This window comes from Phocoena phocoena, chromosome 3 (assembly GCF_963924675.1).
Source record: "Phocoena phocoena chromosome 3, mPhoPho1.1, whole genome shotgun sequence".
In the NCBI taxonomy this organism is placed as follows: domain Eukaryota; kingdom Metazoa; phylum Chordata; class Mammalia; order Artiodactyla; family Phocoenidae; genus Phocoena; species Phocoena phocoena.
Window position 1 is genome coordinate 161,355,670 of NC_089221.1, and position 27,926 is coordinate 161,383,595.

Sequence of the window (27,926 nt, forward strand, 5' to 3'; positions counted from 1 at the left end):
GCACCGCGGAGGGAGGGAGGGGAGGGGAGGGGCGGGGCGGGCTCGCGTGTCAGCGACCGAGCCGCAGGTGGCGGCGGGCGCGGGGCTCGGCCCGAGCTCGGGAGGTAAGTGCTGTCCACCGAGACACCCCCGAAACCCCCTGGCCCGCGCAGCCCCCCATGCGCACCGCGCCTGGCAGCCCGGCGGTCCCGGGGGTCAAAGGCGCGGCGGGGTGTGAGGGATGGAGAACAGGGGGTGGGGGGGCTGCGCAGTGGGCTCCGCGTCCTTGCCCCCCGCTCCCTCGTGATAATCGGGGATCCGCGGAGGGAGCTAGAGACCCCTCCCAAATCCTCCATCTCCTGGCCTAGAACTGGAGCGTGCAGCGGGGCAGCTATGAAGCGAGACCCCTCCCCAGATCCCTTTATTCTAAGCCTGGATCTGGGTCTAGGTTCCGGGGCAGAGATGGAGACGCCACTCTCCCTCCAGCCTGGGACCCAGGACAGCCGAAACGGGTCCCAATTTCCCTTTTCCCAGCTCTGGCCTGTAGACCCCTGGGGACCAAGATGAGGAACCCCTTTTCTCTGCTATGAACCCCGATCTAGGCCTGGCCGAGGAGCTGGGGGTCCCCTGGTCCCTCCTCTAGAGTGTCCTTTTCCAGCCCCCCCCAGCACAAGGATGGGCGGTGGGGGGGCCTTTCACTGGCGTCCTCTGCAGGGACCCCAAGTTTGGAATTCTAGCAAGGGGTCAGTGTGGGGGTCCCTTGCCTGCTGGGCCAGGCTTAGAGAGACCTGGAGCATGGACTTGGTGGTGGTCCCTGCTTCAGTGGGGTTGGGCAGCGAGCATCTGTTCCCAGGGATTAAAATAAATCGTAAATTAGGATCTTGCTGGAGGCTGGCTGCAAGTGAAGTGCGGAGGAGTGTTGGGGGGTGGGTGGCCCCTCCATCTGCCTCAGATCCCAGAATTTGCCTGCCCCAGCCGCAGTGGGGACCTGGAGGTGGCTTTGGATGGACCTGACTCACTGGTGACCTTGGGCAGGTGACAGACCTCCCTGAGCCTTGATTTTTTTTTTTTTTGAAAGTGGGCTTTGGAGCCTATATTCTACAGATTCTGAAACCCACCCACCCTATCTTTTGCCAAATGTAACTCCACCCTTTTGCTAAAGATGTTGGTGGTTGGAGGAGAGAGAGCAATAGGTTTGGAGATCTCCCCATATGCCTTGCTGGCCTCTGAGCCTCAGTTTACTACACTGCAAAATGGGTTGATGGTCACATTCTGGCATTGCTGGAAGGGTTGCTCTGCCAGACAGTAAAACATATTGCCAAGCTACCATCATCAGAACAGGGGCTCCTCCACCCTGGTCGCACCCACTGGACTGCCCGGGGCACAGCCTGACCCACATACCTTCACCCACACCAGGGGCAAAGCTGGTACCTGAGCAGGATCCTGGGCAGGAGGAGGTGGGAGGCACTGGGCCAGTCTAACCCCTATCCCTTGGGGCTCTTTCCCTGTGGTGGGGCTGGGAGTCCAACGCTCCCAGGTTCAAACCCAGCTCTCCTGTGCATGGCTTTGCCCCTCTGCACCTTGATGGGTTCTTCTGTGAAATGGGCTGAATCCCCCTTGGAAGATCAGAGCAGACTGTGAGAATGGGAGTGCTGCAAGTGCAGACATGATCATTATAAAACTCCAACCATTATCATACAATATTATTATTATTATAATATTGTAATTATAATACTAATTACAATATTAGTGAGCATAAATGGGGTCAACAGCTGACTCGGGTTGGGGCAGGGGTAGGAGAGAGGGAAGTCTGCAAGGGTATTGCCTGCTGTGTCTCCAGAGCTCGGTAGTCAGGTACACAGTTGGTGCTCAATAAGTGTTTTCCAAGTGAAGTGATGGAGAGGGAGGAGACCAGGGCGGGAGGACTGAAAAATTCCTGAGCATAAGCTCAGATGCCATTCACAGCCCGGTCTGTGTGACATGGGGCCGGTGCCTCAGTTGTCTCATCGGGGTAATGGCTGAGATGAGACACTGCTTCCAAGTGCCATTGTGAGAATCAAGCCAGATTGTGTAAATGGGCACAGCCCTGGTGGTCAGCCTTAGAGGGGAGGAAGCACATGACAGAGCTGGTCCTTGAAACAGCATAGCCAAGCGGCCAGTCACAGGAAAGGAAGAGAAAAACCCCAAACTGGCCCTACTGTGAGCAAATTGGAGTCCGAGGGGGAGCAAAATGACATCCTGTTTCGCAGAACCTTAGAGGCCCAGAGAGGTCAGGGGCAGCCCAGGGCCACCAAGTGAGAGGTCAGGAGCTCCAGACAACCCATCAGGAACAGGAGCCCTGCCTTCTTTGCTGACTTGGTTCCTGTCTTGTTTTATCTGCTCCGAGACCTGCTCTAATGCTGAACCGGCAAGAAGCCCCAAGGTTTTGGGAATTGGTGCTGGGGAGGGTGGATCTCTGGGCAGCACCCAGAGCCTGTGTCAGCCACCTCCGGAAGGACTCTTCCCCACTTCCAGCAGCCAGAGGATGGGGACATCCAGGTCCACTGACAACCTGCTGTGTGACCTTGGGCAAGTCCCTGTCTATCTCTGGGCTTTGCCCTGGCTCTGTGGAGGCTGGGAGACCTGGGTTCACGCAGGACTGACTTCATCAGACACAGTGACCACCGTGTCTCAGGCACAATATTTTAGGGGTCTGTAGAGGTGTTTTAACTTCTTTTAAAATCAGAAGGGGAAAAACAAACAAGCTTTGGCGTCAAAGCAAACATTTAATATATGGTATTTATATATTCGTCTCTATGCCAAATGTAATTGTAAAATATAGTTTAAATTCTCTTTTTTTAATGGAGGAAGGGGCCCATGAAAGCAAAAGTGCCTCTGGCCTATGAACGTCCTCATGCGGCCCTGGGTTCGAGTCTTGGTGCTCCCATTCATGGGCTGTGCAACCTTGGGCAGGTGGACTCCCCTCTCTGAGTCTTGGGTTCCCCCCCAGTGAAGCAGGCATCATTGGCCCCCCTCAGAATGGTGAGGTGTGGAATGTTTAGCCCAGGGTTGGTGCTCAATTTGTGGGTACTATTATTTCACAATTGTTGTCAAGATTATTTGCTTGGTAATAATAGCCCCGGCTAGGGGCCTCAGTTTATCCACCCAGGACCTGCACGGTGCCAGGGAGGTCCCATGGGTGCTGTCTGGAGAGGGAGGGGAGGTGGCTGTTGGGCCGTGGGCGGGGCAGGGTGAGCTTCCTGTCCCCCAGGCACAGGGGCCTCTGCTTGGTGCTAACGGAAGTGGCAGGGGCCACGTGGCTGTCTCCTGGTGCCTGCCCCAGCTGACAGGGGCTCTGGCCCCATTCACTGTCTGGTGAGTTTGAGCCCAGGCCGGGAGGCCCCCACTGCCCCTCCTTGCCCCGCTCAGGAGCAGAAGGGAGACTCTTCTACCTGGCCCGGGTTTCAGGAGAAACAGTAGGTGTCACTTCCTGGGCCGGGCTGGGGCCTGTGCAGGGCCACCCTTTGCTCTGCCACCCCGACCCCCATTACGACTCTTGAGTGGCGGGAGGGATGGCAGGGTGGTCGGGGGAAGATGGAGATCCAGAGCCATGTGTGGAAGTTTCGAACAGGAGTTCTTTTGCAGACAGGTCAGGGACAAAATCATAGTGACCTGGGGCCAGTGAGTGACCTCTCTGTGGCTCAATTTCCTCATCTGTAAAGTTGGGATTGAGCCTTGCGGTGTGGTTGTGAAGGCTGAATGAATGTGTGGTACCTGTGAAGAGCTGGGCACAGTGCCACGCACACATTCGTGCTCAGTGTATGTGTTGGGGGAGGGGCAATCTAATGGGAGTTGTAAAAACAGTAGCAAGATGCTTGGTTTCTGGGGAACTTGGGCCCGGTGGCTCCTAGGATCCTCTAGAGCAGCACTGTCTAGCAGAACTTTATCTGTGCTTTCCAGTTGGGTGGCCACCAGCCCCATGTGGCTCCTGAAACCTGGAAACAAGACTGGCACAACTGAGGAACTAGGGGTTTAACTGTATATAATTTTATCTAGTTTAAAATTAAGTTGCCACGTGGGACTAGTGGTTCCCTTATCAGTTAGCATAACTCTAAGGGATTTGGAGATGCTCAGGGTCTAGGTCATGGCCAGGAATTAAGAAATGAGATGGGAATTTAGGGCTTTTCCCCCTTGGGATGTCAGCTTAGCATATCCCCAGCTAGACTGGGTTTCCTCAGGGGCTACACTAGGAGCTAGAGTTTCTCAGGGGCCCCAGCATCACCCAGCACAGGGTGGTGGTTGGGAATGTTTGTTGAATCAAATAATTGTTTGCCTGGTAAACACCTATTCATGCTTTAAAACCCCAACTTCCTCGCCCCCTCCTTTAGTCCAGGTCCCCCAGTCCTTGTTCCTCCATTTGGTTCAGCTTTGACCCTGCAGGACTGGGGTATCTGTGTTCAGCTCTGATTTCCTAGACTGAGGGCTCCTCAGGAAGCAGGCCCAGGGCTGAATCATCTCATGGACCCTGGTATTGTCCTGGCCAGGTAGGCACATGGTGGGTGCTGGGTGACTTACAGAAGTCAAGTGACCAGGGGCTAGCTGATAATGGGTCGAATTAAACTCACTTTCAAGATTAGAAAACTGAGGCTCAGAAAGGGACAGCCTTGTCCAAGGTCCTTGCTCAGTCCTTTCCTGGTGAGGCCCAGGGAGCTTTCCCATCCTGCGGTCACCGGCCCCGTCCCTGCTGCTACTGTACCTCCTGGGCTCCCAGCTGCTGCTGAGCTGCCTGCGGGGTCATGAATTATGGATGAGGCTTGCGGGCTCCAGTGACAAGCCCAACCTCAAGTACATGCCAAGGACACCAAGTGTCCCTCCCTCGTCTGGTGGCTTGGCCCTGCCCCCTCTGCAGGGAGGCCTGGGGTCCTCCAGCAAGACCCCTTCTAGGCATTCCCTCTTGTTTTGCAGATGGGGAAACTGAGGCACGGAGCTGGACAGTGACTCAGATACCAGGTGAACATATTGGCTTCCAGGGGGTAGGGTTGGGACTCATAGGGGCACCAGTGTCAGCTGGGTCACCATGGTGAGGGATGAGCTTTCCATTACAGGAGTGTGCATAACATGGAGACTGTTGTAGAGGGATTCAGGAGACCCCGAGAGAACCTTAGGGGCACTTCAAGGACCCCGACTGCCATGTGGCCGATCACAGTCCCAGTGTCCATCTCTCACCAGACCCTCTTCCCACAGGAGCTGCCCAGCGTGGGGCTGAGTGCTCAGGTTGGGACTCAGCTGGCACGAGTGCAAATCCACTGTCATTTCCTGGCTGTGTGACCTTGGCAAGTAGCTTCCCCTCTGGGCAGGGCTCAGTTTTTCCATATGTGAAATGGCCTAGAGCTTTTCTACCCATCCCCGACCATGAACTCCTATTCATGCTTTAAAACCCCAACCCCTATGCCCCTTCCTCTAGTCTAGGCTCCCCTAGCCCGTATCTCTTCATTTAGTCTGACCCCACAGGGCTTGGGCATCTGTATCCAGCTCTGTCCCCCTAGGCTGGGAGCTACTTGAGGACCATGCCCAGAGCTGTATCATTTCAGGGGCCCTGGCATACTCCCAGCCTTGGGGTTTTTGGTTCCTTCTCCATCCTCTTTCTCCCTCCTCCACAAGGAGAGCAGTTGGAATTTCCCTTCCTCAGGCCCGAGCTGGCTATGACTACAGCTCAAACTTGCCTCTCTCTTCAGACAGGCACCAGACGGGAGCCTTCGGGGGTCTCCATAGAGGCCATCAGGATGTCGTATTTTGGGGAGTATTTTTGGGTAAGTAAGATCTGCTGTTACTTTGGTGGGGGCTCCTGGAAGGGCTGTGCGGGCTTTTATGGAGATGGAGGGACCTGGGGGCTTGTGGGCAGAGTCTTGGGCAGATAGAGGATCTGCAGGGGATAGAAGTTAAAGTGGGAAAAGTCAGGCTGGGTTTGAATCTATACCCCCAGATGTCATAGGCCTTGTGATCTTGGGCAAGTCACAGGTTGAACAGGGAGACTGAGGCCCAGAGTAGGAATCTCTCACCCGAAGTTGCCCAGTGAGAAAGTGCAGAGTCAGGGCTCAAACCCAGGGCCAGACTGAACTTTCAGGATCCAGGATCATTCCAGCCAGGGAATTTCCACATCTTCCCCATCCTGGAGAGTTGGGGGGTTTTCTTCACTTGACCCCTAGGGACCCGCTCACCTGTCTGCCCTCCAAGCTGGGGACCACATACTGTGACTCAAGGAGCCAAGTGAGACAGACTTGTTTTTATTCATTCACTCCCTCCCTCCCTCCCTGTCACCACCACCCCACACCCAGCCAACTCTGGGAGATGCTGGAGCTCCCAAGAGATTCCATCCAAGCCCTGACCCTGAGAAGCCTCCAGTCTGGGGTACACAGAGCCAGTAAGATACACCCAGCCCTGTAGGGTCAGGGCTGAACCCAGCCTTGGGTATGCCCAGAGGAGGAGCAAGGACACAGAGCTGTGTTTGCCATGGGCTTTGAAGGCTGATTTTCCAGGATGTCAGAAAGGCATTCTGGGCAGGGGGAACAGCCTGGGCAGAAATCCAGAGAAGTGACACTGGGTGGCCAGTTGAGGGCCCAAGGACTCCTCCCGCAGAGCTAGGCTAATGGGGAGCCACAGAGGATGTGTGAACAGGAGAATCAGGCAAGGACCAGGGCAGAAAGCCCCTTCCTCAGTTGCAAGCCCAGAGCTTGCAGAGGAAGCTCAGTTGCTAGGCAACCCGTTGCCCATGGCAACAGGCCTTTCTCCCTCCCCAGCTGGGGCTCCTCTTACTAGCACTTGCTTTCTTAAAGGGGCTGCATCCCCTTGCCAATTGCGGAGTGGTGGCGGGGGAACGGACCTCCACCTCCTTCCCAAGGGTCAGAGTCCCTGGATTTGCCTCTGAATGGCTGTGTGACCCCATCAGAGTGCTGCCACTCTCAGAGGCCCTGGTGGTGATCTGTGTAAGGGGTGGGGGGTGGACCGTTTTGAGGATCGGTGGTCGCCCAAGTATTGGAGCCCTGACAGCGGCACCTACATTTATTTTAAATTTCTCTTAATGGCATGCGGCACCTACATTTCTTCTAAATTCTTTTTCATTGTATGAGGCATGCAAGTTCGCTGCAGAAAATTCAGACCAGCAAAGAGAAAATAGAAGCCACCCCCAACTCCTCCTTCCAAAGATAGCCTGGTACACAGTGGATAAAAGCTTTGACTTTGGGATTTGAATTGGGCTCTTCTGGGAGCCCTTGGGCAGGTGGCTTTGCATCTCAAAGCCTCAGGTTCTGCATCTGGGAAAGAGGGATGAAACTCTTGCTTCCCCAGGACTAAGGTAGTACCCCTGGAATGTCTGTTTCTTTTAATTAATGTTTCTTTTTTAATCTATCGTTAGTATTGGTGACTCTTTGCTGGGTGACGCTGGGGCCCTGACTGGCCTGAAGGGCGCTCCAGTCAGGGGAAATCAAGCCACACAGGGATGCCCCAGTCTTGTTGGACCAAGTCAGGTCTGGAGGCATGGACGGCACTGGGGAGCCACGGGGGAAGTGTGAGCAGGAGAGGGACATGATCAAGCTGTATTAGAAAGATCTCTCTGGGGCTGGCGTGGGAGCAAGATTGGAGTCCAGAGGTTCTGAAAGAAGACACAGGCCCGAGACAGCCCCTCCCAGGACCCTCGGCTGCCAGCCCAGCCTGGGGGAGCCAGACACTGCTGGGGGCTTTGCCAGGTCTGGGAAACGGGCCAGCAGTTGGCTCTGAGTCAGCTCCAGATGCTGGCCTGGGCGGCGGTGCCTGGTGCAGCCTCACCCGAGGATCCCCTGGGCAGGGTGGGCGGAGGCCTGCTGGGGCTGTTTGCTGAGCCCTCAGCACTGTGCAGGAGGCCCTGTGTCTTGTACCAGCCTCATCTCACCAAGACTTTTGGGAGGTGAGTGCTGTCATTGTCCCCATTTGTCAGATGAGGAAACTGAGACCCAGAGAGGTGAAGTCACTGGCTCAGAGTGACCCAGTGCATAAGAGGAAGATTTGACACTTGGGCCTTGAAAGTATGTTTCTAGGGAATTCCCTGGCCGTCCAGTGGTTAGGACTGTGTGCTTTCACTGCCGAGGGTGCGGGTTCAATCCCTGGTCAGGGAACTAAGATCCTGTAAGCCGAGGCCAAAGATAAAATTAAATTAAAAAAAAAAAAAAGAAGTATAAGAGAAAATATATTCCTGGGGAGCTGGAGGGATCAACAATGCATGTTGGGAAGTGGGGGTCTGAGGAGGGTCTAAGAATGTTCCTGAAGGAGGAGGGCCTGGCAGTGATCCTTGAGAGGTGGGAGAATTTGGATGGGTTGAGAAAGTTGCAGGCTAGTGAGCCAGGTGACAGTAACAGCCCCAGCAAGGATACCGTGGTGGGAAAGAGCAGCATGTCTGCACCATTTGCTGTTTGCTGGCGAGGCCAAGAGGCTGTCCTGGGTCTTCCCCAGTCTTGGCCTCCATTTTTCCATTTGCACAGCAAGAGGGATCATCTGGTCGTGACTTCTGGCTTTATCCTTCAAGCTTCCAGGTAACTGGGAGGCTGAACCCCTCAGGTTGGAGGAGGATGGAGGAGACCATCATTTCCAGAGGGTCTGTGAAGTACTCCCAAAGGGATCACTTTAGTGATTTGTGTTGGGAATTAAATAACATTGGATCCCTCCATGAGCTTCCTCTTTCAGTCTAATTACAAGGCCCCATTTGCTGCTAAAATATCTCGACTTCCCTCCGACCACAGCTGATCACCCTTTTTAACTGACAGCTCAGCGTTCAGACATGTTGCCTTTCACGTGTGACAGGATCGGGCTGGCATTAAAACATAGTCGTTGCCTTATTTTTTTCCCGTCCCCTACATTATGGCAAGGGGTCCTGGCTTTCCACTTAGAACAGTGGTAGGGACTTCCCTGACAGTCCAGTGGTTAAGACTCCACACTTCCACTGCAGGGGGCATGGATTCGATCCCTGGTCGGGGAGCTAAGATCCCACGTGTCGTGTGGTGTGGCCTAAAAATAAGAAAAAAAATTTTTTTAAAAAGAAAAAAGAGAATAGTGGTAAGCGTTGCCCTTTTAAATCAATATATTTGGAGAAGAAACAAGAGCAACCTTAAAGCAATGATAACTAAGTAATACCATGAATCAGCAGAAACTAGGGTTGCCTTTGGGGCTTTAGGGGAGCGTGATGTGGATCATCTTGGTATTTACTTCATCCCCATATGAGAGGTAGGTGACTCCCTGCCCCCATCTTAATGAGGAGCCACTACAGGTTCAGAGAGAGACAGTGACTGATCTGGATCACACAGCACAGGCCTGGCCTCTCCCACCATGGTGACCCCAGAACTAGGAGGAAAGAGGTTTGGTGCAAGGCATCAGCAGGCACCAGGGTAGAGGCTCTGTTCTCCCCAGTCCCAGGTAAGAGCAAAATAACTTTGTCCATCTATTCGACAAACTGAAATGCCCTTTCTGTGCCCCACCCTGTACTGGATATTGCTGGGTCCTGAGAGAGGTGTCAGACCTGCATCCTGCTTTGTGGGGTTCTCAGAGAGGGAGTTTTCATGTTGAAGGGAACAGAAAACACAACTACAGTGACTTAAGCAACAGGGGTCATATTAGTTCATAAAATTGAAAAGTTGTGCAGTAGTGTGGCTTTCAGGGTTGGTTTGATCCAGCAACTCTACTCAACACACTTTTTATTCAGACCCTCTCAGGTTACCACACAATCATTTATGGAAAGATAGAGAGAAAAACAGGGGAAGAGACTGATAGAGAAAGGAACAAACAGAGGCAGAGGTACACACACACACAAAGACAGAAAGATAGTGACAGAGAGAGACAACCAGTGAATGAGAATGTCTCTCCCTCAACTATGGGAGAAAAACCCCAGGATTCTTTCTTTTTTTGAATTTTTATTTTATTTATTTTTAAATTTTGTTTATTTATTTATTTATTTGTCATGCCTCGTGGCTTGTGGGATCTTAGTTCCTTGACCAGGGTTGGAACCCGGGCCCCCTGACGTGGAAGCGCAGAGTCCTAACCACTGGACCATCAGGGAATTCTCCCAGGCTTCTTTCTGATTGGACCAAATTAAGGCCCATGAACCAATCCTTGTGACGAGGGGGAAATGCAACAGGTTGACTGGCTCAGGCCTGAACCAATCCCTACAACCAAGAGGATGGACTTCTTCTGGTTAGCTCCTCAGCCCAGCCCCTGTTGCTAGGTAACCTTGATGTCCTCTCCATCCCCTTTCTCAATCTCCACCCCCATTCCCTGCAGGGAGAGAAGAACCATGGCTTTGAGGTCCTGTACCACAGCGTGAAGCAGGGGCCCATCTCCACCAAGGAGCTGGCTGACTTCATCCGGGAGAGGTGAGGTCCCCAAGCCCCACCCACCCCATGGCCATGTCCCACAGTCCACACAGCCATGCTCATCTTGTGCCCCAACCCTGGTGCCCCCCTTTTCCCTTGTCCATTCCATGCTCCCACCACACCACACCCTGCCAGAAAGGATCCAGGCCCCTGGGGTCTCCAGGAACCAAATGGGCTTGAAGACCCTCCAAACCAATGGTTCTCAACGCTATCAGCCCCACGCCCCATCTTAAATGACAATCACCAGGTTCTAACGCCTCCCCCTGAAGAGACGCTAATATGACCTACTTACAAGGAGAATTTTGAAAACTCAATCTCGGGGCCCTGAGTATGATAAAAGAAAGATCATGTGTAATGAAATAATCTACATCTCAGCATGTCAATGCTCTGACGTCTGAGAAAACATAAACTCAAATTGCAAGGCAGCCTCTGCTCCCCAGCTTCTCAGCAGTTGAATGCCCGTTAAATCTGGGCAGAAAGTCCAAAGGATTATTAACCAGGTTTTTCTCTTTGTGGCTGTCACGTGGGACCTGTCGCAGCCATACAGGACAGGGGCCACTCTTTATTTTACGGGCCTTCAGACCCTGGATCCATCCACTGTTGCTTATGCTACCCCACGGGTGCCTCTCTCAGAAAATACCCCAATGGGTAACTGGTTTTAACTGGGCACACTGCTACCCTAAACAAAACTGAGGTTCTATTAGGATGAAAATGTGAGTGGATATTAGGTAGGCATTTAGCAGTGTCTGTCTAGAGGGAAAAAGGAAATATGAGTTTGTCTTCTGCAATTAAAGGAGACAAAGCGTACAAAACATTTATATTATGTGCTTAAAAATTGGTTTATCTGCTGCTACTACTGATGTTTTTACTTAAGGATTAAAACCTCTTCCATGAATTTCCAGAACACCTCTCCCTGTCAGGGGACTGTATCATTCTCCTGGAGAGACACCGCTCAGATGCTTGAGATGGGGAAACTGAGGCCCAGGGGTGTGGGGCCTTTCCCAAGTGTGCTCAGAACCTTCCCCATCCTTGCCTTGTCCTCCTACCCAGGGCCACCATCGAAGAGACCTACTCGAAGGCAATGGCAAAACTTTCCAAGCTGGCCAGCAACGGGACCTCGGTGGGGTGAGTGGGCTCTGGGTGGGGCAGGAGTGGCCAAGGGTGTGGTGTGCTGGTGGGGGCAACAGGAGCCTGCCCTTGGGTGGACATCTCTTCACGCTTGTGATATGTGGAACAGGGAGTCATCCCCCTGCTTATGGGGCTAATTGGACAGAGGAATATAGTTCATTCATTCACTAGTTCATTCATTCATTCACTGGATATTGACTGAGCACCTACTGTGTGCCAGGCACTGTTCAAGGCACCAGGGGGCCCGGGGCAATCAAGACAGATAAAGCCTCCAGTCACCTTCATGCCCTGTTCATAGGTGTACATCTGGGATGTGTGGCGAGACGGTTGTTAACCACAAACGTGAACAAAGTCCTTTCCCAGGGAGAAAAGTGCTAGGAAGAGAACAGAATAGGCGCATTAGAGGCTGGACACTGTCTCTGGAGCTGAGACCTCAGTAATGCGAAGGAATCAGCCATGGGGGTGTCTGCGGGACAGAGACCCAGGCAGGTGGCTCAGCTAGTGCAAAGGCCCTGAGGCAGCAACGCACCGTACATGTTCAAGGAAGAGCCAAGAGGCTGGCATGGCTGCAGGGCCTGGACGAACTGGAGATGAAGTAGGGGAGAAATAGAGGGAAGTGGCCACAGGGCCCCAACACACAGGTGACTTTTAAACCAGGATGTGATGTGGTTCCATTGGCATTGCAAAGTTCCCTGTGGCTCCCGTGGGGTAAAGGTTCTGTCGGGGGCCGAAATGGCGGCAGCAGAGAGCGAAGGCAGTGGGGAGGCCAGAGGGGTCTTCTGTCGAGGTGGGAAAGCCCCTCAAACGTGATTTGGGCAGGTTGAGTCTCAGCTGCCTGTGAGTATCAGGCGGGGCCTGGAGTCCAGACAGAGGACTGCGGGGCCTCGGCCTGGGTTTAAATTCCAGCTCTGATATTCGTTTGCTGAGGGCCCTTGGGTGAGTTATGGAGCCTCCCATGCCTCAGTTTCCCCATCTGCCACAGGCCCACCTCACACAACTGCAGTGGGGATTATTAAATGAATTCATATGTGTTCATGCTTAGCAGGGCCCGGCACACATTCGATGCCTGAGCCAATGCCAGCCATGCTGTATGAGGGGTCCCTGGGGGGCTGGGCCTGCTGGGCCCGGGATGTGTGACCCCACCTGTTTCCAGGACCTTCGCCCCACTCTGGGAGGTCTTCCGAGTCTCCTCAGACAAGCTGGCGCTCTGCCACCTGGAGCTGACACGGAAGCTGCAGGACCTCATCAAGGACGTGCTCCGCTACGGCGAGGAACAGCTTAAGGCACACAAGAAGGTGTGTGCTGTGGGTACCACAAGGCTGGTGGATGGGGGATGCCAGTGGCTCCCAGGATCCCAGGACTTCTGGGGCCTTGGAACCTCCAGCCCCTGGTGTGTGCCTCTGAGAATTCTGTTAATTCCACGACATCAAACTCAGAATCTCACAGACCTGAGCATTGGTGAATTTCAGTCTCAAAATTCAAGAGCAGGGATTTGCAAACTATGGCCCGCGGGCCACATCCAGCCCACCACCTGTTTTTGTGCAACCCTCGAGCTAAGCATAGTTTTTCCATTTTTAAGTGGTTGAAAAAAAAACCAAAAGAAGAATATTTTGTGATGTGTGAAAATGACCCCTGATCTAGAGCATCAGGGGCTACAGATCTTGTTATTTGACGTTTCTAGACTCTGGAAGAGCCAGACCGTAGACTCTCAGGATCCCAAAATATTTGAAGTTTATAATTCTAGAGTCATAAAGGCTTTGCATTTACAGATCCCTAGAATCTACAGGGGTTTTTGTTTGTTGTTTTGTTTTGTTTTGTTTTCTGGCCGTACCGTGCAGCATTCGGGATCCTAGTTCCCTGGCCAGGGATCGAACCTGCGCTCCCTGCAGCGGAAGTGCGGAGTCTTGACCGCTGGACCGCCAGGGAAGTCTTGAGTCTGTGGTTTTTAACCCTCGTTAAAAAAGGGAGTTGGGGGCTTCCCTGGTGGCGCAGTGGTTGAGAGTCCGCCTGCCGATGCAGGGGACACGGGTTCGTGCCCCGGTCCGGGAAGATCCCACATGCCGCGGAGCGGCTGGGCCCGTGAGCCATGGCCACTGAGCCTGCGCGTCTGGAGCCTGTGCTCCGCAACGGGAGAGGCCACAACAGTGAGAGACCCGCGTACCGCAAAAAAAAAAAAAAAAAGGGAGTTGGTAGTACTTCATACTGTACAGTTAAAAATGGTTAAGATGGCAACTTTTATTTTATATGTATTTTACCACAGTTTTTAAAAAATGGAGGAACAAGGAAGTTTTCTACAGGCTGATCTGGAACAATCTTGGGAATGAATTATTAAGTGGAAAAAGCAGTGAGTTTAACAGTATGGACTGTTGCCATTTGTCATAAAAAATGGGCACATTTGATGGTCCATGTGCCAGTTATTTCTGGAGAAGTATCATGGTAATAATGGGAGGTTTTTACCTGAACTCATCCCTTAAAACTTTCTGAAATGTGAATTATGTGTAAATATTACCTATTTAAAGAGTTAAAAATTTTGAAATTCATAGAATACTCAGAAAAAGTATTCTCTAGGACCTGGAATCCCACAGAGTTTGGGAAGCTGGGAATTTCACGGCATACACCTGGGGTCTGCTCAGGTCCTGTACCCCAGCAGGGGCTTCAGGTGGCCCGCATGCTCTTCTCCGCCCCCACAGTGCAAAGAGGAAGCAGTGGGCACCCTGGACGCTGTGCAGGTCCTTGCAGGCGTCAGCCAGCTCCTGCCCAAGTCCCGCGAGAACTACCTGAACCGTTGCATGGACCAGGAGCGGCTGCGGAGGGAGAGCACCAGCCAGAAGGAGATGGACAAGGTGGGCACACAGCTGCAGGTCCCCAGCCACCGCTGGCCCACACAGGTCAGAGGAATTTGCCGAGGGGTGACGGAGCTGCCTGCTGGGAGAGTGAAAACGTATCACAGAGCGATGGTCATTGAACCTGCATGAACCACATACATGCTGGGCACCCCAAGGAGTCTACGTGCTGGGGGATGGGGCCGGGGGAAGTGCCCTGAGTGTCACCCTCTCAACTCCGTCCCCTCCCTGTGCCTCCTAGGCAGAGACCAAGACCAAGAAGGCAGCAGAGAGCCTGCGGCGTTCAGTGGAGAAGTACAACTCAGCCCGTGCCGACTTCGAGCAGAAGATGCTGGACTCAGCTCTGGTAAGAACCAGGCATCTGTACCTTAGAGACCTACACATTCCTGGGCCCAGGATGCTCTGGCCCCAGAAGTACAGAACCTTCCAAACCCTTGACTCCAGAAGCCTTAGAATCACAGGCTTAAAGCCGTAGAATTCTAGAGCCACTTAGCTCTTTTTACTGTTATTATTATTTCAGAAACCAGATCAGTTTTGTGCCTTAGTTTCCCCACCTGTAAAATCGGGGCAGTAATAGTACCTGCCTCATAGAATCGTTGTGAAGATTAAATGAGTCACCATATGTGAAGTCTTCAGACAGTACCGGGTGCGTAGAGACCACTCTATGGAGTATTAGTATTAGTATTTTTATTATCACTGATGAGGTTTTTGAAGAAGACAGTGCAGAGTGTAGAAGCCAAGAGTCTCCTGACATGTCATGGTAGCTGAAAAGCCTGGATTCCTGGTCCAGCCTCCATCTCTCCCCAGCTCTGCCACCTTTGGCAAGGCACTGCACCTCTCTGGGTCTCTGTCTACCCAAATGTTTGAAAAGCAGATTGGGATCTCAGGATTAAGAATCAGATTTTTTTTTTTCCGATTTTGCAGTGGTAGAAAGTTGCAAGTGATAGAAATCTTCATTCAAACTGACAAGGAGACGTATAGGCTCAGGGAACTGAAAAGTTCAGGGGGCAGAGCTTCAGGTATGGCTGGATCCAGGTGCTCCAATGGCATTGGCAGGAAGTTTTGCCTCTCTGTCTCTCAAGTCTGTTTTTCTCCCTGAGGGCTTTACTCCCAGGCAGACATACCCTCCCGGATGTGTGTGTGTGTGTGTGTGTGTGTGTGTGTGTGTGTGTGTGTGTTGCAAAGTAGCCACCAGCAGCACCCACATGCATCCACCAACACATTGACTTAGGGTATGAAAGTGTTTTCTTCCATGGTTCCAGCAGAAGTCCCAGAGCTCTTCCCCAAACCAATCACTGAGGCCAGGGGATTGGAGCATCCTTATTGGTCAGGCTGGGTCACATAGCCGCTCCTTGTGGCCCCACCTTCCCATTTGCCCCTCCCCTCCTGCCTCAGCGCTTCCAAGCTATGGAGGAGACCCACCTGCGGCAAATGAAGGCACTGCTGGGCTCTTATGCTCACTCAGTGGAGGACACCCATGTGCAGATTGGGCAGGTGAGTGGGGCCAGGGGTGGGGAATGAAGCTGGGGTTCTGGGAAAGAGGGCCTTGGCCCTGCCTGATTACACACTTCGTCCGCCTGGCCCAGGTACATGAGGAGTTTAAGCAGAACATAGAAAACATCAGCGTGGAGATGCTGCTGAGGAAGTTTGCAGAGAGCAAGGGCACAGGCCAGGAGAAGCCTGGTGAGTCTGGGCGTCTGTGGGGGTTGGGCTGTGGAGCTGTAGGGAAGGAACAGGACTCAAGAGGGAAGAGAATGAACCTCTCTGGGCTTCGTTTTCCTCATCAGAAAAATGGGCTGATGACAAATCTAACTCAGCAGCCCACAGAGGAAGAGGATTTGCTGACTGATCTTATGTGTAAATCTCTTACAACTGGATACCAGAGGGGCCTTGAATGCCGAGCTCAGCCTTTCACATTTTTCCCTGAGGGCCCAAGGGAGCCATTGAGGGTTGCTGAGCAAAAGACCAATTTGAAAATGTCCAGATACAGAGTTGAGGAAGAATTGAGAGCAGAAGTTTTGGGGTCACATCTGGGTTTGTGTCTTTTCTTTGTCGCTCATTGTGTGACCTTGGACGTCTGTCTTGCCTTCTCTGAGTCTCAGTTTCCTCATCTGTAAAGTGGGGATGATAATAACCCCCACCTAATGGTGTTGTGGATGTTCAGTAATTTGATGCAGATAAAGGGCAAAATGTGTACCTGGCACATAGCAGGCACTCAGTAGATGCTGGTACACAGTTTACGTCCCTAGCTCTAGTCAACCACTAGGGTCTGTCTTTTCTCCCTCCTGTCTCTATAGCTCAGCACCAGCTCAGGTCACCTCTCCTTGTGTGGGCCCCCACTCTTGCCCTTCACTGGCTCCGGGTTTGTCATGCCCTGCTCCTGCTTATATACCCTCTATGGCTCCCCATCACCCTTGAGAGAGAGTCCCAGGTCATCATCCTGGCACCTGAGGCTCAGCCCACCTCACAGACTTATGGTCCATCCCCTGAACCACCCAAGTTCCACGCAGAAATGCTGGAGGTAGAAGAAGTAACTCAGGCAGTGCCCCCTCCAGTCCATCCCAAGGTGGCAACCATCCAAGGCAGGACCAGAACGCTTGGCCCATCCCACTCATGACCATCTCTGGGGCTGGTTCAGCATCTTGGCTCAGGCCCTGGACCCTGACTGGTCTTGAGCTCAAATCCAGGTGCCATTGTGTGGCCGGAGGTATACTGCTACCCTTGCCAGGCCCAGCCTCCCCGCCCAGCTGAGTGTCTCAATCTTTTCTGTCTCAGGGCCTTTGGACTTTGAGACGTACAGTACGGCTGCCCTGCAGGAAGGCAAGTACGTCTGGGCCTGGATGCCCAGGCTGGACCACAGGGATGAGGGAGACAGAGCTGAATGGGAAGGGGAACCCCCCAGGGCTCAGCTGCATCCCCCTCATCTGTCCTCAGCAATGAAACGTCTGCGGGGAGCCAAGGCCTTTCGTCTCCCAGGACTGAGCCGGCGGGAGCGGGAGCCACCTGCAGCTGTGTGAGGAAGCACCCCAACCCAGCCCTGGCCCAGGCTAACCCAAGATCCCTCCCCCTGCCCAGGGGTATCCCAGAAGGGCCCTGCTTAGGGTAGCCCAGGAGAATCGTGTTCCAAGCTAGCCCAGGAGTCCCTCTACCCAGGCTAGGCCAGGAGCTCCTCTGTCCCAGACTGGCTCAATATTACCACTGCCCAAGCTAGTCCAGGATTCTCCTTTTGCCAAGACTAGACCGGGGCCTGCCTGTTCCCCCTTCCCCGGCTGGCCCAGGATTTCTCCCTCTGTCAAGGCTAGCCTTACTGTTTCCCCACCTAATCTAGCCTGGCAATTCTTGCTTTGTTAAGATGAGCCCAAGAGTCTCCCTGCCCAGACGGGTATCACATTCCTCCCTATGCCCATGGTCTCCCAGGCTAGCCCAGGATTCTTGGCCAAGGCTAGCCCCATTATTTCCCTGCCAAGGTGAGCCCTCCATTCAGACTAACTCCAGGGTTCCTCCCCTTCCAAGTTGACTGAGAACACCCCGTGCTCAGCTAACTCCAGATTCACTGCCCCGGCCCCAAGCAAGCCCCAAGTTCCCACCACCTGCAGGGCTAGTTCAGGACAACATAGCAGCCCAGGGGCTGGCCCCAGGTTCCGTGTCCGGTGTTGGGGGCGGAGGGGAGGGCCAGAGGAGGTGGGGGAGCTGACACTGACACCTCCTTCTGCATTCCCAGAGATTCCCTGGAGCCCGATTCAGGGGTGAGTGCCACGGGAGGGGCCAGGCCGGGCTGCAAGTGGGAGGGGTCCATCCCACCTTGGGCCCCCCACCCCACCCCGCCCAGGCCTGGAAGCCAAGCCTGGAGCTCAAGGGGCAAGAGGTAGCACAGCTTAGGGACCAGGTTCAAATCCCACCGTGGCTGCAAACTCCCACGGACCACGTGGGAGGGACCAATGTCCCCCCTTAGCCTCGATTTGCCCCTCAGGACAGGTTGTGGCATGTTCTGTTCCTCCAAGAACCTGCCCACGAACTGCGAGAAGATCGTTATTGCCATTGGGGTTGTTTCTTGGTCTGAGTGAGGGCCCACAGGTGGAGGGGGGCATGGCAGGGTGAGATGGGAGGTTTGGTACCAGAGAGACTAACTCACCACTTGTCCCCCCAGACATGTCCAGAGGTGGATGAAGAAGGTTTCACTGTCCGGCCTGACGTGACCCAGAACAATATCCTCCTGGCGCCTTCTGGGGGCAGTTGTTGGCACAGCAAGGACAGAGCTCTGTCCACAGTGACCCACCCACCATTAGCAACCCTCTCTGTGTACATCCTGAGGGGAGCCTCCGGCTGTGAACCAAGCAGATTCAAATGCAGACACTTGCCCCTGCGGGGTCAGGGCTGAACAAGAGGGAGAGAGGGGAGCTTGGTTACCCCAGAGGGGGAGCCAAGGGGACTTCCTGGAGGAGGGGGTCACCAGTGTTGGGGTTTAGCAGCTGAATAGGAGTTTACTAGTTAGGACAGGGCATGCTTGTATGAAGACTTGTGGGGGGAGGCGAATGGCAAATACATGGTGTCGAGGCAAGGGTGGCAAGTGGTGAGAGATGGAATTGTGCAGTGCCTCGAAGGGATGTGAGCAGGAAGAGATGGATTTGAGGGCTGACTGGAGGGAAACCCCGTGTTAGAATCCGCTTGGGCCCTTGACTGCAGTGCACGCACAGCGGAGCCCTCCCGCTTCTCATCCAGCGACTCCGATTTCGATGATGACGAGCCCCGCAAATTCTACGTGCACATCAAGCCCGCCCCGGCCCGGGCCCCAACCTGCAGCCCCGAGGCAGCCGCAGCACAGCTTAGGGCCACAGCTGGCAGCCTCATCCTCCCTCCTGGCCCAGGGGTGAGGCGTGGGGAGGTGCTGTGTGTGGGGCAGGTGGGGCTGGCTGGATGCCACCGACCTCATGCCACCCCTTTGTCCACAGGGCACCATGAAACGCCATTCTTCACGTGAGTAGCCTGTTAAGGGGTCTTCAGTTTGATGAGGAGCACGTGGAAGGGAGACTGGGCCTGGAGTGTGGGTGTGGGTTTGAATTCCAGCTCTGCTGTGTAACTTGGGGCAGGCTGCTTACCCACTCTGATCTCCTTTTATAAAATGGGGTCATTATGAGAATTAAACGAGAGCCAAAAGGGATCGCTGGGGCTGGGAAAGAAGCCAAAAACTGGAGACAAGTTGGCTCAGGTTCGAACCCCTCTCTGCCTGATTTGCTGGTCACCTTGGGTAGCTGACTAGACAGCTCCAAACCTTGGTCTCCTTGGTGTGTGGAGTGGGAAGCAGTGCAGGCCTGGCGACAGAAAGTCTCAAGGAGGTACATCTCTTGCAGGGGACACCGCTGGGAAACTACAGAGGCCTCGATCTGCCCCAAGGGCTGGCAGGTGGGTTCCATGGGAGGTGGGGCACTGGGCCCACATGAGTGGGCAGGTGAGGGCCGTCCCTGCCTCTCTCCTCCTCCCCTGTTGCCTCCCCATGTCTCCGACTCCCCTTCTCTTATCCTGGCAGGGAGTTAAGGGCGTGCCATCTTTGAGGGACCACTCAGTCATTCACTTGATGAACATTTATTGAGCACCTTATGTGTACTTGTGCTATGCTGGGTTCTGGAGATAAATGACCAAGACAGATGCTCCTCAGAGTCCCATTCTAGAGGCTCAGATTTTTTAAATAGTAAATAAGTTAGAGCATATTCGATGCTTCCAAGTGCTGTGAAGAAACTGAAGCAGGCAATGTGATGGAAAATAGGAGTGGGTGACTTTAGTTGGGGCCGTGGTGGAGGGGTAGCAGGGGAGGTGCGAGGACTCTGAGCTGAGCCCTGAAAAGGAGCAGGAGGTGGCCGCAGGGAGATCGTGGGGGACAGAGCTCAAGACCAAGAACAGCAAGTACAAAGGTCCTGAAGTGGGAGGAGGCATGGAAACACCCCTCTTGTCCATTCCCTGTCCCCAGCTGTGCAGAGAAGCTGCAATCGGATGAGCAGGTTTCCAAGAACCTCTTTGGGCCTCCCCTAGAGTCCACCTTTGACCATGAAGATTTTACAGGTGATGGGGGTGGGGCTTCGGGGACACGGGCGGCCAGCAGGAGGAAGGGTGGGGCCACTGCAAGGATAGGAGGCTCAGGACCGTGGGCCAGGCCGGAGGGAGGAGTGTGGGCGTCCTTTGTGGGTCAAAGTGAGGGTGGGCGAGGCCATGGCACGAATGGGCGGAGCCGGCGAGAAGGTGTGGCCTTCGTGGGAGTGAGGATGACAATGAGTGGATAGGCAGGCATCAGTGGAGGTGAAAGTAGCCAGACAGCATGGCCTGGGGTGGGGGTGGGGTGGGGGAGACATCGAATGGGGGCGGACCTTCCTCGACATGGGCGTGGCCTGCGGGAGGATGGACGGGACTCCGTGTGAGTGGGGTCTGGAGCTGGCTGTCCCCTTCCCTACCCCAGGCTCTAGCAGTCTCGGCTTCACCTCCAGCCCCTCGCCTTTCTCTTCCTCGTCGCCCGAGAACGTGGAGGACTCTGGCCTGGACTCACCGTCCCACGTGGCACCCGGCCCCTCCCCGGATTCCTGGGTTCCCCGCCCAGGCACCCCACAGAGCCCACCTACCTGTAGGGTGCCGCCCCCAGAGTCGAGGGGGACACAGCCTCTGCTGCCATCAGACTCACCACAGCCCCTTGCACCATCCCCGGGTCCCTGGGGGGTGGAGGCTGTGGCTGGAGGAGGTGAGTTCCTCCACCCCTAGTCTGAGAGTTATCTGAGTCCTGGGGGAGGATTGAGCACCTAATGTGGCCAGGGTCTGAACAGGGTGCTGGGGACACAGCCGGGACCCAGGCAGGCAGAAACCCTCACCCTTGCAGGGACAATAGTGATATGGATATTTAACAAGGCAGGAGGTGGCAGGTGCCTGGTGAGGACTTAGAAGGGTAGGGCCTCCCTGAGGAGGGAACATCTGAGCTGGGATTTGATGGAGGTGAGGACGCAGCCATATGGACATGGGTGGGGGGGAAGGGCATTCCCAGCAGAGGGCACAGCCTGTGCAAAGGTCCTGGGGTGGAAGCAGGCAAGACCCTTTGAGGAACAGTTAGGAGGCCAGTGTGGGTGGAGCAGAGTGATGAAGGGAGAAGGAGGGAGTGGAGGGGGAGATGTCGGCAGGGAGATGGGATCAGGTGGGGGCTGGTGGTCCCAGGGAGAAATGGGAGTTTTACCGCTAGCAGGGTCAGAGCCACAGGAGGGAGGGCTGTGAGCAAAGAAGGGGTGGCACCTACTTGGATTGCAGGCTCTCTCTGACCGCTTGGTAGGCAAGGATGAGAGCCAGAGACGAGGGAGGTGAGTCCAGGTAAGTGGTGATGGGGTAACAGTGGGGAGAAGGCCAGAAGAGAGTCACGGGACCCAGAGAACAGAGGAATCGGGGCAGAGGGCCTGAGGGCAGCTGAAAGGAGAGGGAAGGGCAGAAAGAGCAGGGAAGATGGGGCGGAAGAAGCTGGGGTGGGGGCGTGTCAAGGCTGGGCCTTTAGATGGCAGGTGGATGGGGGAGGCCAGGCTGGAGCACCCTGTGGACAGCTGTATGAAGACATCATCAAGCTGAAGTGGGATGGAAGGCTGCCCAGAGAGAGGGTAGGAGAGCGCCCAGGGTGGAGCAGGGGCAGGGCTAGAGTGGGGGAGGAAGGAGGGGATTGGCTACTGGTTGGCTCCTGGGGGCCCGAGTCAGAGGGACTGTGGGCTGTGACTACATGAGGTCCCCAGCAGTGGTGACGGGGTGGCGGGGGGTGGGGTGGGGGGCTTGGTACCATCCTTGGTTAAAGAAAGAGCCTGGTTGGAGCTGGTTCAAGGGAGGGCTCAGGGGAGTGAGTGTAGACCATGAGTGTAGACAGATAAAGTTGTCTGCGCTTTACAGAAAAACTAAGGTTCTCAACTGGGCCAGTTATGCCCCTCAGGGGACACTTGGCAATGTCACCACTGTTACTTGATCGTCACCACTTGGGGGCGGGGTATACCTGACGTCTGAGGGGTGGAGGCCAGGGAGGCTGTTCAACACCCTACAGTATTCAGGGTGGCCCCAGCATCATGAAGGATCCAACCCTGTTGAGAACCTTGGCACAGCCTGGGGTGTAGGTAGGAGGGGAGATGGGCGAGTAAGCGTTTGTAGATGGAGCAAAGCAGGGACACTAGTGACGCAAGAGAGCGAGGGGAACCTAGGTGTTACACCATGATTAGTTAATTTAGAAGGGTGTGACTCAGACGCAACCCGGGGTGGGAGACTACCCTTGGAAGTGCCGAATGTTGGGTAAAATGCCTCTGCCAAATCCCCACCCCCCCCCCCGTAGAGTGCCTGCCTCCTGAGCATCCAGCCCTTGCTTGCATACCCCCAGTAATGGGGAGCTCACCCCTTATTGAGCCACCAGTGTAGTGTCTGGGAGACTCAGGGTTGCAGATGGTGTCTACAGTCCTGTCCAGCACCTTCTCTGTAGCCCTAGGACTCCCAACCATCAGGGGGTCTCCTCCTATAAGCCCAACTCCCAGTTTGGGGCTGAGTTCCTCCCCTGGGGAGGTTGGAGAGGCCCAGGCAGCAGCTCAGCCATGTCTGTTCTTATGCTCATTCCCCAGACTTGATGCCTGTACCTGCTGACCTTGCAGCCAGGGAGGGCCTGGCAGCCCCGCCCCGGAGACCTCGCTCCAGAAAAGCATCCTGTCCCCTCATGCGCAGCAACGGGGACCTGGTAGGGTGAGGGGGGGTGGCAGGAGCCGGGCTGGGGGTCGCCTCCAGGGTCAGCATCGGGGCACTGCTGCTAGGGTGTTCACAGGCTGGCCTATCTTCTTCCCTTCCAGTCTCGTTCCCTGAGCCCCTCCCCACTGGGCTCTTCAGCCCCCAGCACCATCCCAGAACGGCCCAGCTTCTCATCCCAGACAGGACATGGTACGTGGGTCCTCTCTGGGCCTCAGTTTCACCTTCTCTGATCTGGGTGTGTGGCTTAGTGATACAATGGAGGCCGTGTCGGCAGAGGGCGGGTTCTGGAGCCTGGGACCTGTGCTCACTCTGCGTGTCCCTCGTTCCCTCCCTGCCACCCCCAGGAGTCTCCCGGGGCCCAAGCCCTGTGGTCCTGGGCTCCCAGGATGCCCTGCCCGTGGCCACTGCCTTCACTGAGTATGTCCACGCCTACTTCCGTGGCCACAACCCCAGGTACACAGTGGTGGGGCACAGTGCAGATGGTGACAGGCAAACGTAGGGCTCCCTGGGGGCTGTGCATCTAGGTTCTGGCAGGGACAGCTTTCAAATGGGTTTCATGATCTGCTTTACCGTGGAACAGCTTTGAACACTGAGCTGAACAACCAGACCCATCCTGAGGGCTGTAGGAGCCATGGAGGGCATTTGAGCAGGGCTAGGCATTGATGTAGCCACGGTTTAGAGGAACTCCTCTGAGGCTGCTGTGGGCGTCAAACTGAAGGGAGCAAGACCAGAGGCCAGGCCCGTGGAGGGGGCAGGTTAAGGGTGAGTGGAGGGGGCAGGGATAATCTGGGGGCGGTGCCCAGACGAAAAGACCTTAAGATCAAGCCACAAAGAGGAGGAGAGTATTGGACCGGAAACCTAAGCTGAGGACAGTTACAAAACTGAATGTTTTGCTTTGAGCTTCCTGGTGGCCTGGGGAAAAGAGAACTGGAGAAGGGGGTGTTCCTGTCTCCTTCAGCCCAGTGTGGATTCTTCCTGGTGTCTGGATTGCTGTCCAGGCAGGGACACAAGAGGTGGAGGCTGGGGCTGGGAGGCTGGCCATGGTCAGAGCCTCGTTGATTCTGAGGGACCTGGTGAACCACAGGCTACAGTGAAACTAGGAGAGAGGGGAGCGTGAGGTGCCAGGCAGAGCCCTGAGCCAACGCCCAGTGCCTTCACCACCCGCCCCCACCAGCTGCCTGGCTCGAGTAACTGGGGAGCTGACCATGACCTTCCCTGCTGGTATCGTGCGCGTGTTCAGCGGAACCCCACCCCCACCGGTCCTCAGCTTCCGCCTCGTGCACACGGCCCCCATTGAGCACTTCCACCCCAATGCTGACCTGCTTTTCAGGTACTGTTGAGGAAAGGGAGAAAAGTTAGGGGGTTCCAGGGACTGGTGGGGGCCAGGAGCACCCCGGCTCTGAATTCCTGTTCTGCCTCCCGGGATTTGCTGTGTGACCCTGGGCAAGCTGCTCTCCCTCTCTGAAACTCACTCTCCTTCCGTCTTTTGCTTCCCACCCTCGCCCTTCCCTGGGAGTTATGCTTTATTGGTCCCAAGGATAGCCTGGTAATCTGCATCTCTAGGAAGCCCTTGGTGTAGGTGGGCTTTGGGACGGCATCTCCCGAGGGTTGGGGTGATTATTCCCGGTCTCTGCAGTGACCCCTCCCAGAGCGACCCTGAGACCAAAGACTTCTGGCTCAACATGGCGGCTCTGACTGAGGCCCTGCAGCGTCAGGCAGAACAGAATCCAGCTGCTTCCTACTACAATGTAGTGCTGCTGCGGTACCAGGTGGGCCAGGTGGATCGGGGGGCGGGGGCGGGGGGCAGAGGGGGCAGGGAGGGGATGGTGAATGGGGACAGGGTGAGCAGGCAGCAGAAATGGAGGCTGATAGCAATGACCGTGGGGTGAGCTGTAGGCGGGGTGGGCAGTGTAGGGGGGCCTGGCCTCCACTAGTGCAGATGGCCCCATCGTGCAGATTAGAAGAGGTCCGATCCCAGGACCTGGCAGCTGGCACCTGTCCCCAAGACTTTGTTAGAATGGGGCACTCGTCTGCCCTCTGCTGGAGACGTGTTGTAACACAGCCTCTCATCAACAAAGGGCCCCTGGGGTGTCCTAGGCAGTGCAGTCAGGTCAGTTGAATGGCGGGTGGCGTGGCAGGGGCAGTGTGGCTGAATAGTATGCGGTGTGGCAGGACAGGACGGCTCAAGCCGTGTCTTCTCTCCTGCTCTCCCTTCCCCTAGTTCTCCCGCCCCGGTCCCCAGTCCGTGCCTCTGCAGCTGAGCACCCACTGGCAGTGCGGGGCGACCCTCACTCAGGTCTCGGTGGAGTACTGCTACCGGCCTGGTGTCACAGCCGTGTCCACGCCACTCACCAATGTCCAGATCCTGCTGCCCATAGGGGAGCCTGTGACCAACGTCCGCCTGCAGCCGGCTGCCACCTGGTGAGGGCATGGGGGAGGCCTGGGGAAGCTCAGCAGTGCCCCCAGAACCTAGCAGAGCTCCCTTTGATACACCAACTGAAGGGTCCACCCTAGGCCTGACCATTCACCGTGGGCTCACCCTTGCTTGGAGCTAAGGGTGATATTACTAGCAATAATAATGTCTGACACCGAGAGCTTCCTACATGTCAGGCTTGTTCCCTGTGTTCTGCACACACTGACAGGCTTGGGGCTTTTAGCAATCCCTCAAGGGGTTGGCCACCATCATCCCCACTTACGGAGGGGGAGCTGAGGCACACAGAGACTAAGTCACTTACCTAGGTCACACCAGGATTTCAACCCAGCCACCCACTGGTGGTCCCTGGCTTTTAGTCACCGCACAATGTTGCCTTTGTTTTGTACAAAAGGTAGGACCTGCCACCAAGAAGCCAAATTGATAGGGCCGAATGCATCATCTAAAAGTGCTGCAAGGCTGTAGAGCCTTCAGGAACCAGCTGCTCCATACCCCACCCCCATTTCACACACGGGAAAACTGAGGCCAGGAAGGAGACCCGGCTTCCTCGGGTCATGTAGCCAAGAGGCAACTGAGCTGGGACCCTGGGCTCCCAATGTCCTTTCTGGTGGAGACCGGACCAATCTTCTCTTGATGCCAGGAACCTGGAGGAGAAGAGGCTCCTTTGGAAGCTTCCGGATGTGTCCGAGACAGGGGGTGAGTTATGATTGTGCTCAAGGTCTTGGGGGTCTCAAATGGGAGAGGCTTCTTTCAGCTAGGGGAGAGGGAATTCCCTGGCAATCCAGTGGTTAGGACTCCACTTTCACTGCTGAGGGCGCAGGTTCAATCCCTGGTCGGTTAACTAAGGTCCCGCAAGCTGCGCGACACAGCTAAACAAATTTTAAAAACAAACTAGGGGAGGATTGGGGATGTGCTAGGAGCAGGGCAGTGTAGGCATCAAGGAAAGCTTGAGAGGGCTTTGACGAAGCTGGAGGAGAGGGCATCCCAAGGGGTGGGCACAAGAGGTGTAAAGGCCCTGAGGCAGGATTCCTTTGCAAACCACACACAGCCCCGTGGGGCCAAAGGAAAAGGGTGCAGGACCCAAGAGGAAGTCAAACGGAGCAGACAGAGCCACAGATCAAAGGGCTCGGGTGCAGGGCTGAGGAGGAGCCCAGGTCACAGCAGGACTGGGGTCGGGGAACAGGACACAGCTGACCTCAGACCTCCCCAGGCTCTGGCCGCCTGTCTGCCAGCTGGGAGCCATGCTCGGGGCCCAGCACACCCAGCCCTGTGGCTGCTCAGTTCACCAGCGAGGGGGCCACTCTGTCCGGCGTGGACCTGGAGCTGGTGGGGAGTGGCTACCGCATGTCACTGGTAAAGAGAAGGTTCGCCACAGGTACGCCCTCGCCCTGCCGCTGCGCATCCCCGGAGCCAAGACCAGGCCGGGCTCTGAGCCCCACTCCCTGCTTCTGCCAGGGTGCGGGGGTGGGGGAGGCATTTGGGGTGTTCGGAAAGGATAGGTGGGTGTTGGGGCCTGGAGACCCAAGATGGGGGGCACAGGTGGAGAGGGGCCAATGAGAGGGCCCAATGAGAGGGATCAAGAAGTGTCCCCTACAGGACTTCCCTGGCGATCCAGTCGTTAAGACTCCGAGCTTCCACTGCAGGGGGCACGGGTTCGATCCCTGGTCAGGGAGCTAAGATCCCATATGCCGCGAGTGCAGCCAAAAAGGGAAGAAGTGTCCCCTGGCCGGCATCCTTGCAAGAACCCAAGGCAGGGAGCCAGAAGCCCCTCTGGCGCACCCATCCCCACCCCCATTCTCCCGTCCCCACAAGGGGCTGCTGGGGTCCATGGGGCAGTGGGAACAGTGGGTTACAGGGGGTGTTTTGTAGAGGGTTGGGGGATCCCAGGGTAGGGGCAAGAGCCCCCCTGCGCCCCTCACAACCCTGCCTCCACAGGGATGTATCTGGTGAGCTGCTGAGTCTGCGGACGTCGACCAGCACCACTGGCCCCAGCTCTGCACTGCGTCCTGGTGCTCACTGACTGCTCCCTGGCCCTCCTGCTAGACCCGAGGGTCCCCCACCCTGGCCTCCCCTGAGGCCCTGACTCCATGGAGAGGATCCCAACACTCAGTCTGGCTGAGCCTGAGATCCTCTCCTGCCCATGCCAACTCTCATGCAGGTCCTTGGCCTTTTAATGTTCTTTAAATAAACACTCTATTTTCTAATAAAATAAATAACAAGCCTTTTCCTGCTCCAGGAAGTTTCCTTCACATCGCCAGAGAGGAGAGGAAGAAAAGACGGATGGGTGGGAGAAACCTAATATCCTTAATAATCCTTAGCCCTGCCCCTCCACCCCCACCTAGCCCGTGCGGGGCGATACTGGGGGGAGAAAAAGCCAGACGTGAACACCCCCAGCCCCATGGACCCCTCCAGTCCCGTGGGCTGGTGGAAGAGAACAAGGGGCCAGAGGAA

At 55.4% G+C, this 27,926-nt stretch overlaps 1 protein-coding gene across 10 annotated transcripts; it reads left to right on the plus strand.

Annotated features, from left to right (window-relative positions):
• Positions 1-54: 54 nt before the first annotated feature.
• Positions 55-27,696, plus strand: FCHO1 (FCH and mu domain containing endocytic adaptor 1). Of its 10 annotated transcripts, none has more exons than XM_065875646.1 (26): positions 55-104; positions 4,924-4,968; positions 5,694-5,768; positions 10,258-10,349; positions 11,400-11,474; positions 12,631-12,772; positions 14,168-14,320; positions 14,562-14,666; positions 15,716-15,814; positions 17,096-17,144; positions 17,255-17,333; positions 18,042-18,066; positions 18,468-18,525; positions 19,009-19,187; positions 19,270-19,294; positions 19,669-19,720; positions 20,283-20,374; positions 22,924-23,036; positions 23,146-23,233; positions 23,389-23,497; positions 24,219-24,374; positions 24,681-24,813; positions 25,266-25,465; positions 26,116-26,171; positions 26,686-26,850; positions 27,411-27,696. In XM_065875646.1, the coding sequence occupies exons 3-26, from the start codon at positions 5,742-5,744 to the stop codon at positions 27,431-27,433; spliced, it is 2,295 nt and encodes a 764-aa protein (XP_065731718.1). In that variant the 5' UTR covers positions 55-104; positions 4,924-4,968; positions 5,694-5,741; the 3' UTR covers positions 27,434-27,696. The 10 variants fall into 10 exon arrangements, with proteins under 10 accessions (XP_065731718.1, XP_065731710.1, XP_065731711.1 ...); XM_065875638.1 differs by lacking the exons at positions 55-104; positions 4,924-4,968 and adding exons at positions 15,907-16,003; positions 20,766-21,041 and having other exon boundaries at positions 5,742-5,768; positions 17,096-17,140; positions 27,411-27,433; XM_065875639.1 differs by lacking the exons at positions 55-104; positions 4,924-4,968 and adding exons at positions 15,907-16,003; positions 20,766-21,041 and having other exon boundaries at positions 5,742-5,768; positions 17,096-17,140; positions 25,287-25,465; positions 27,411-27,433.
• Positions 27,697-27,926: the final 230 nt, after the last annotated feature.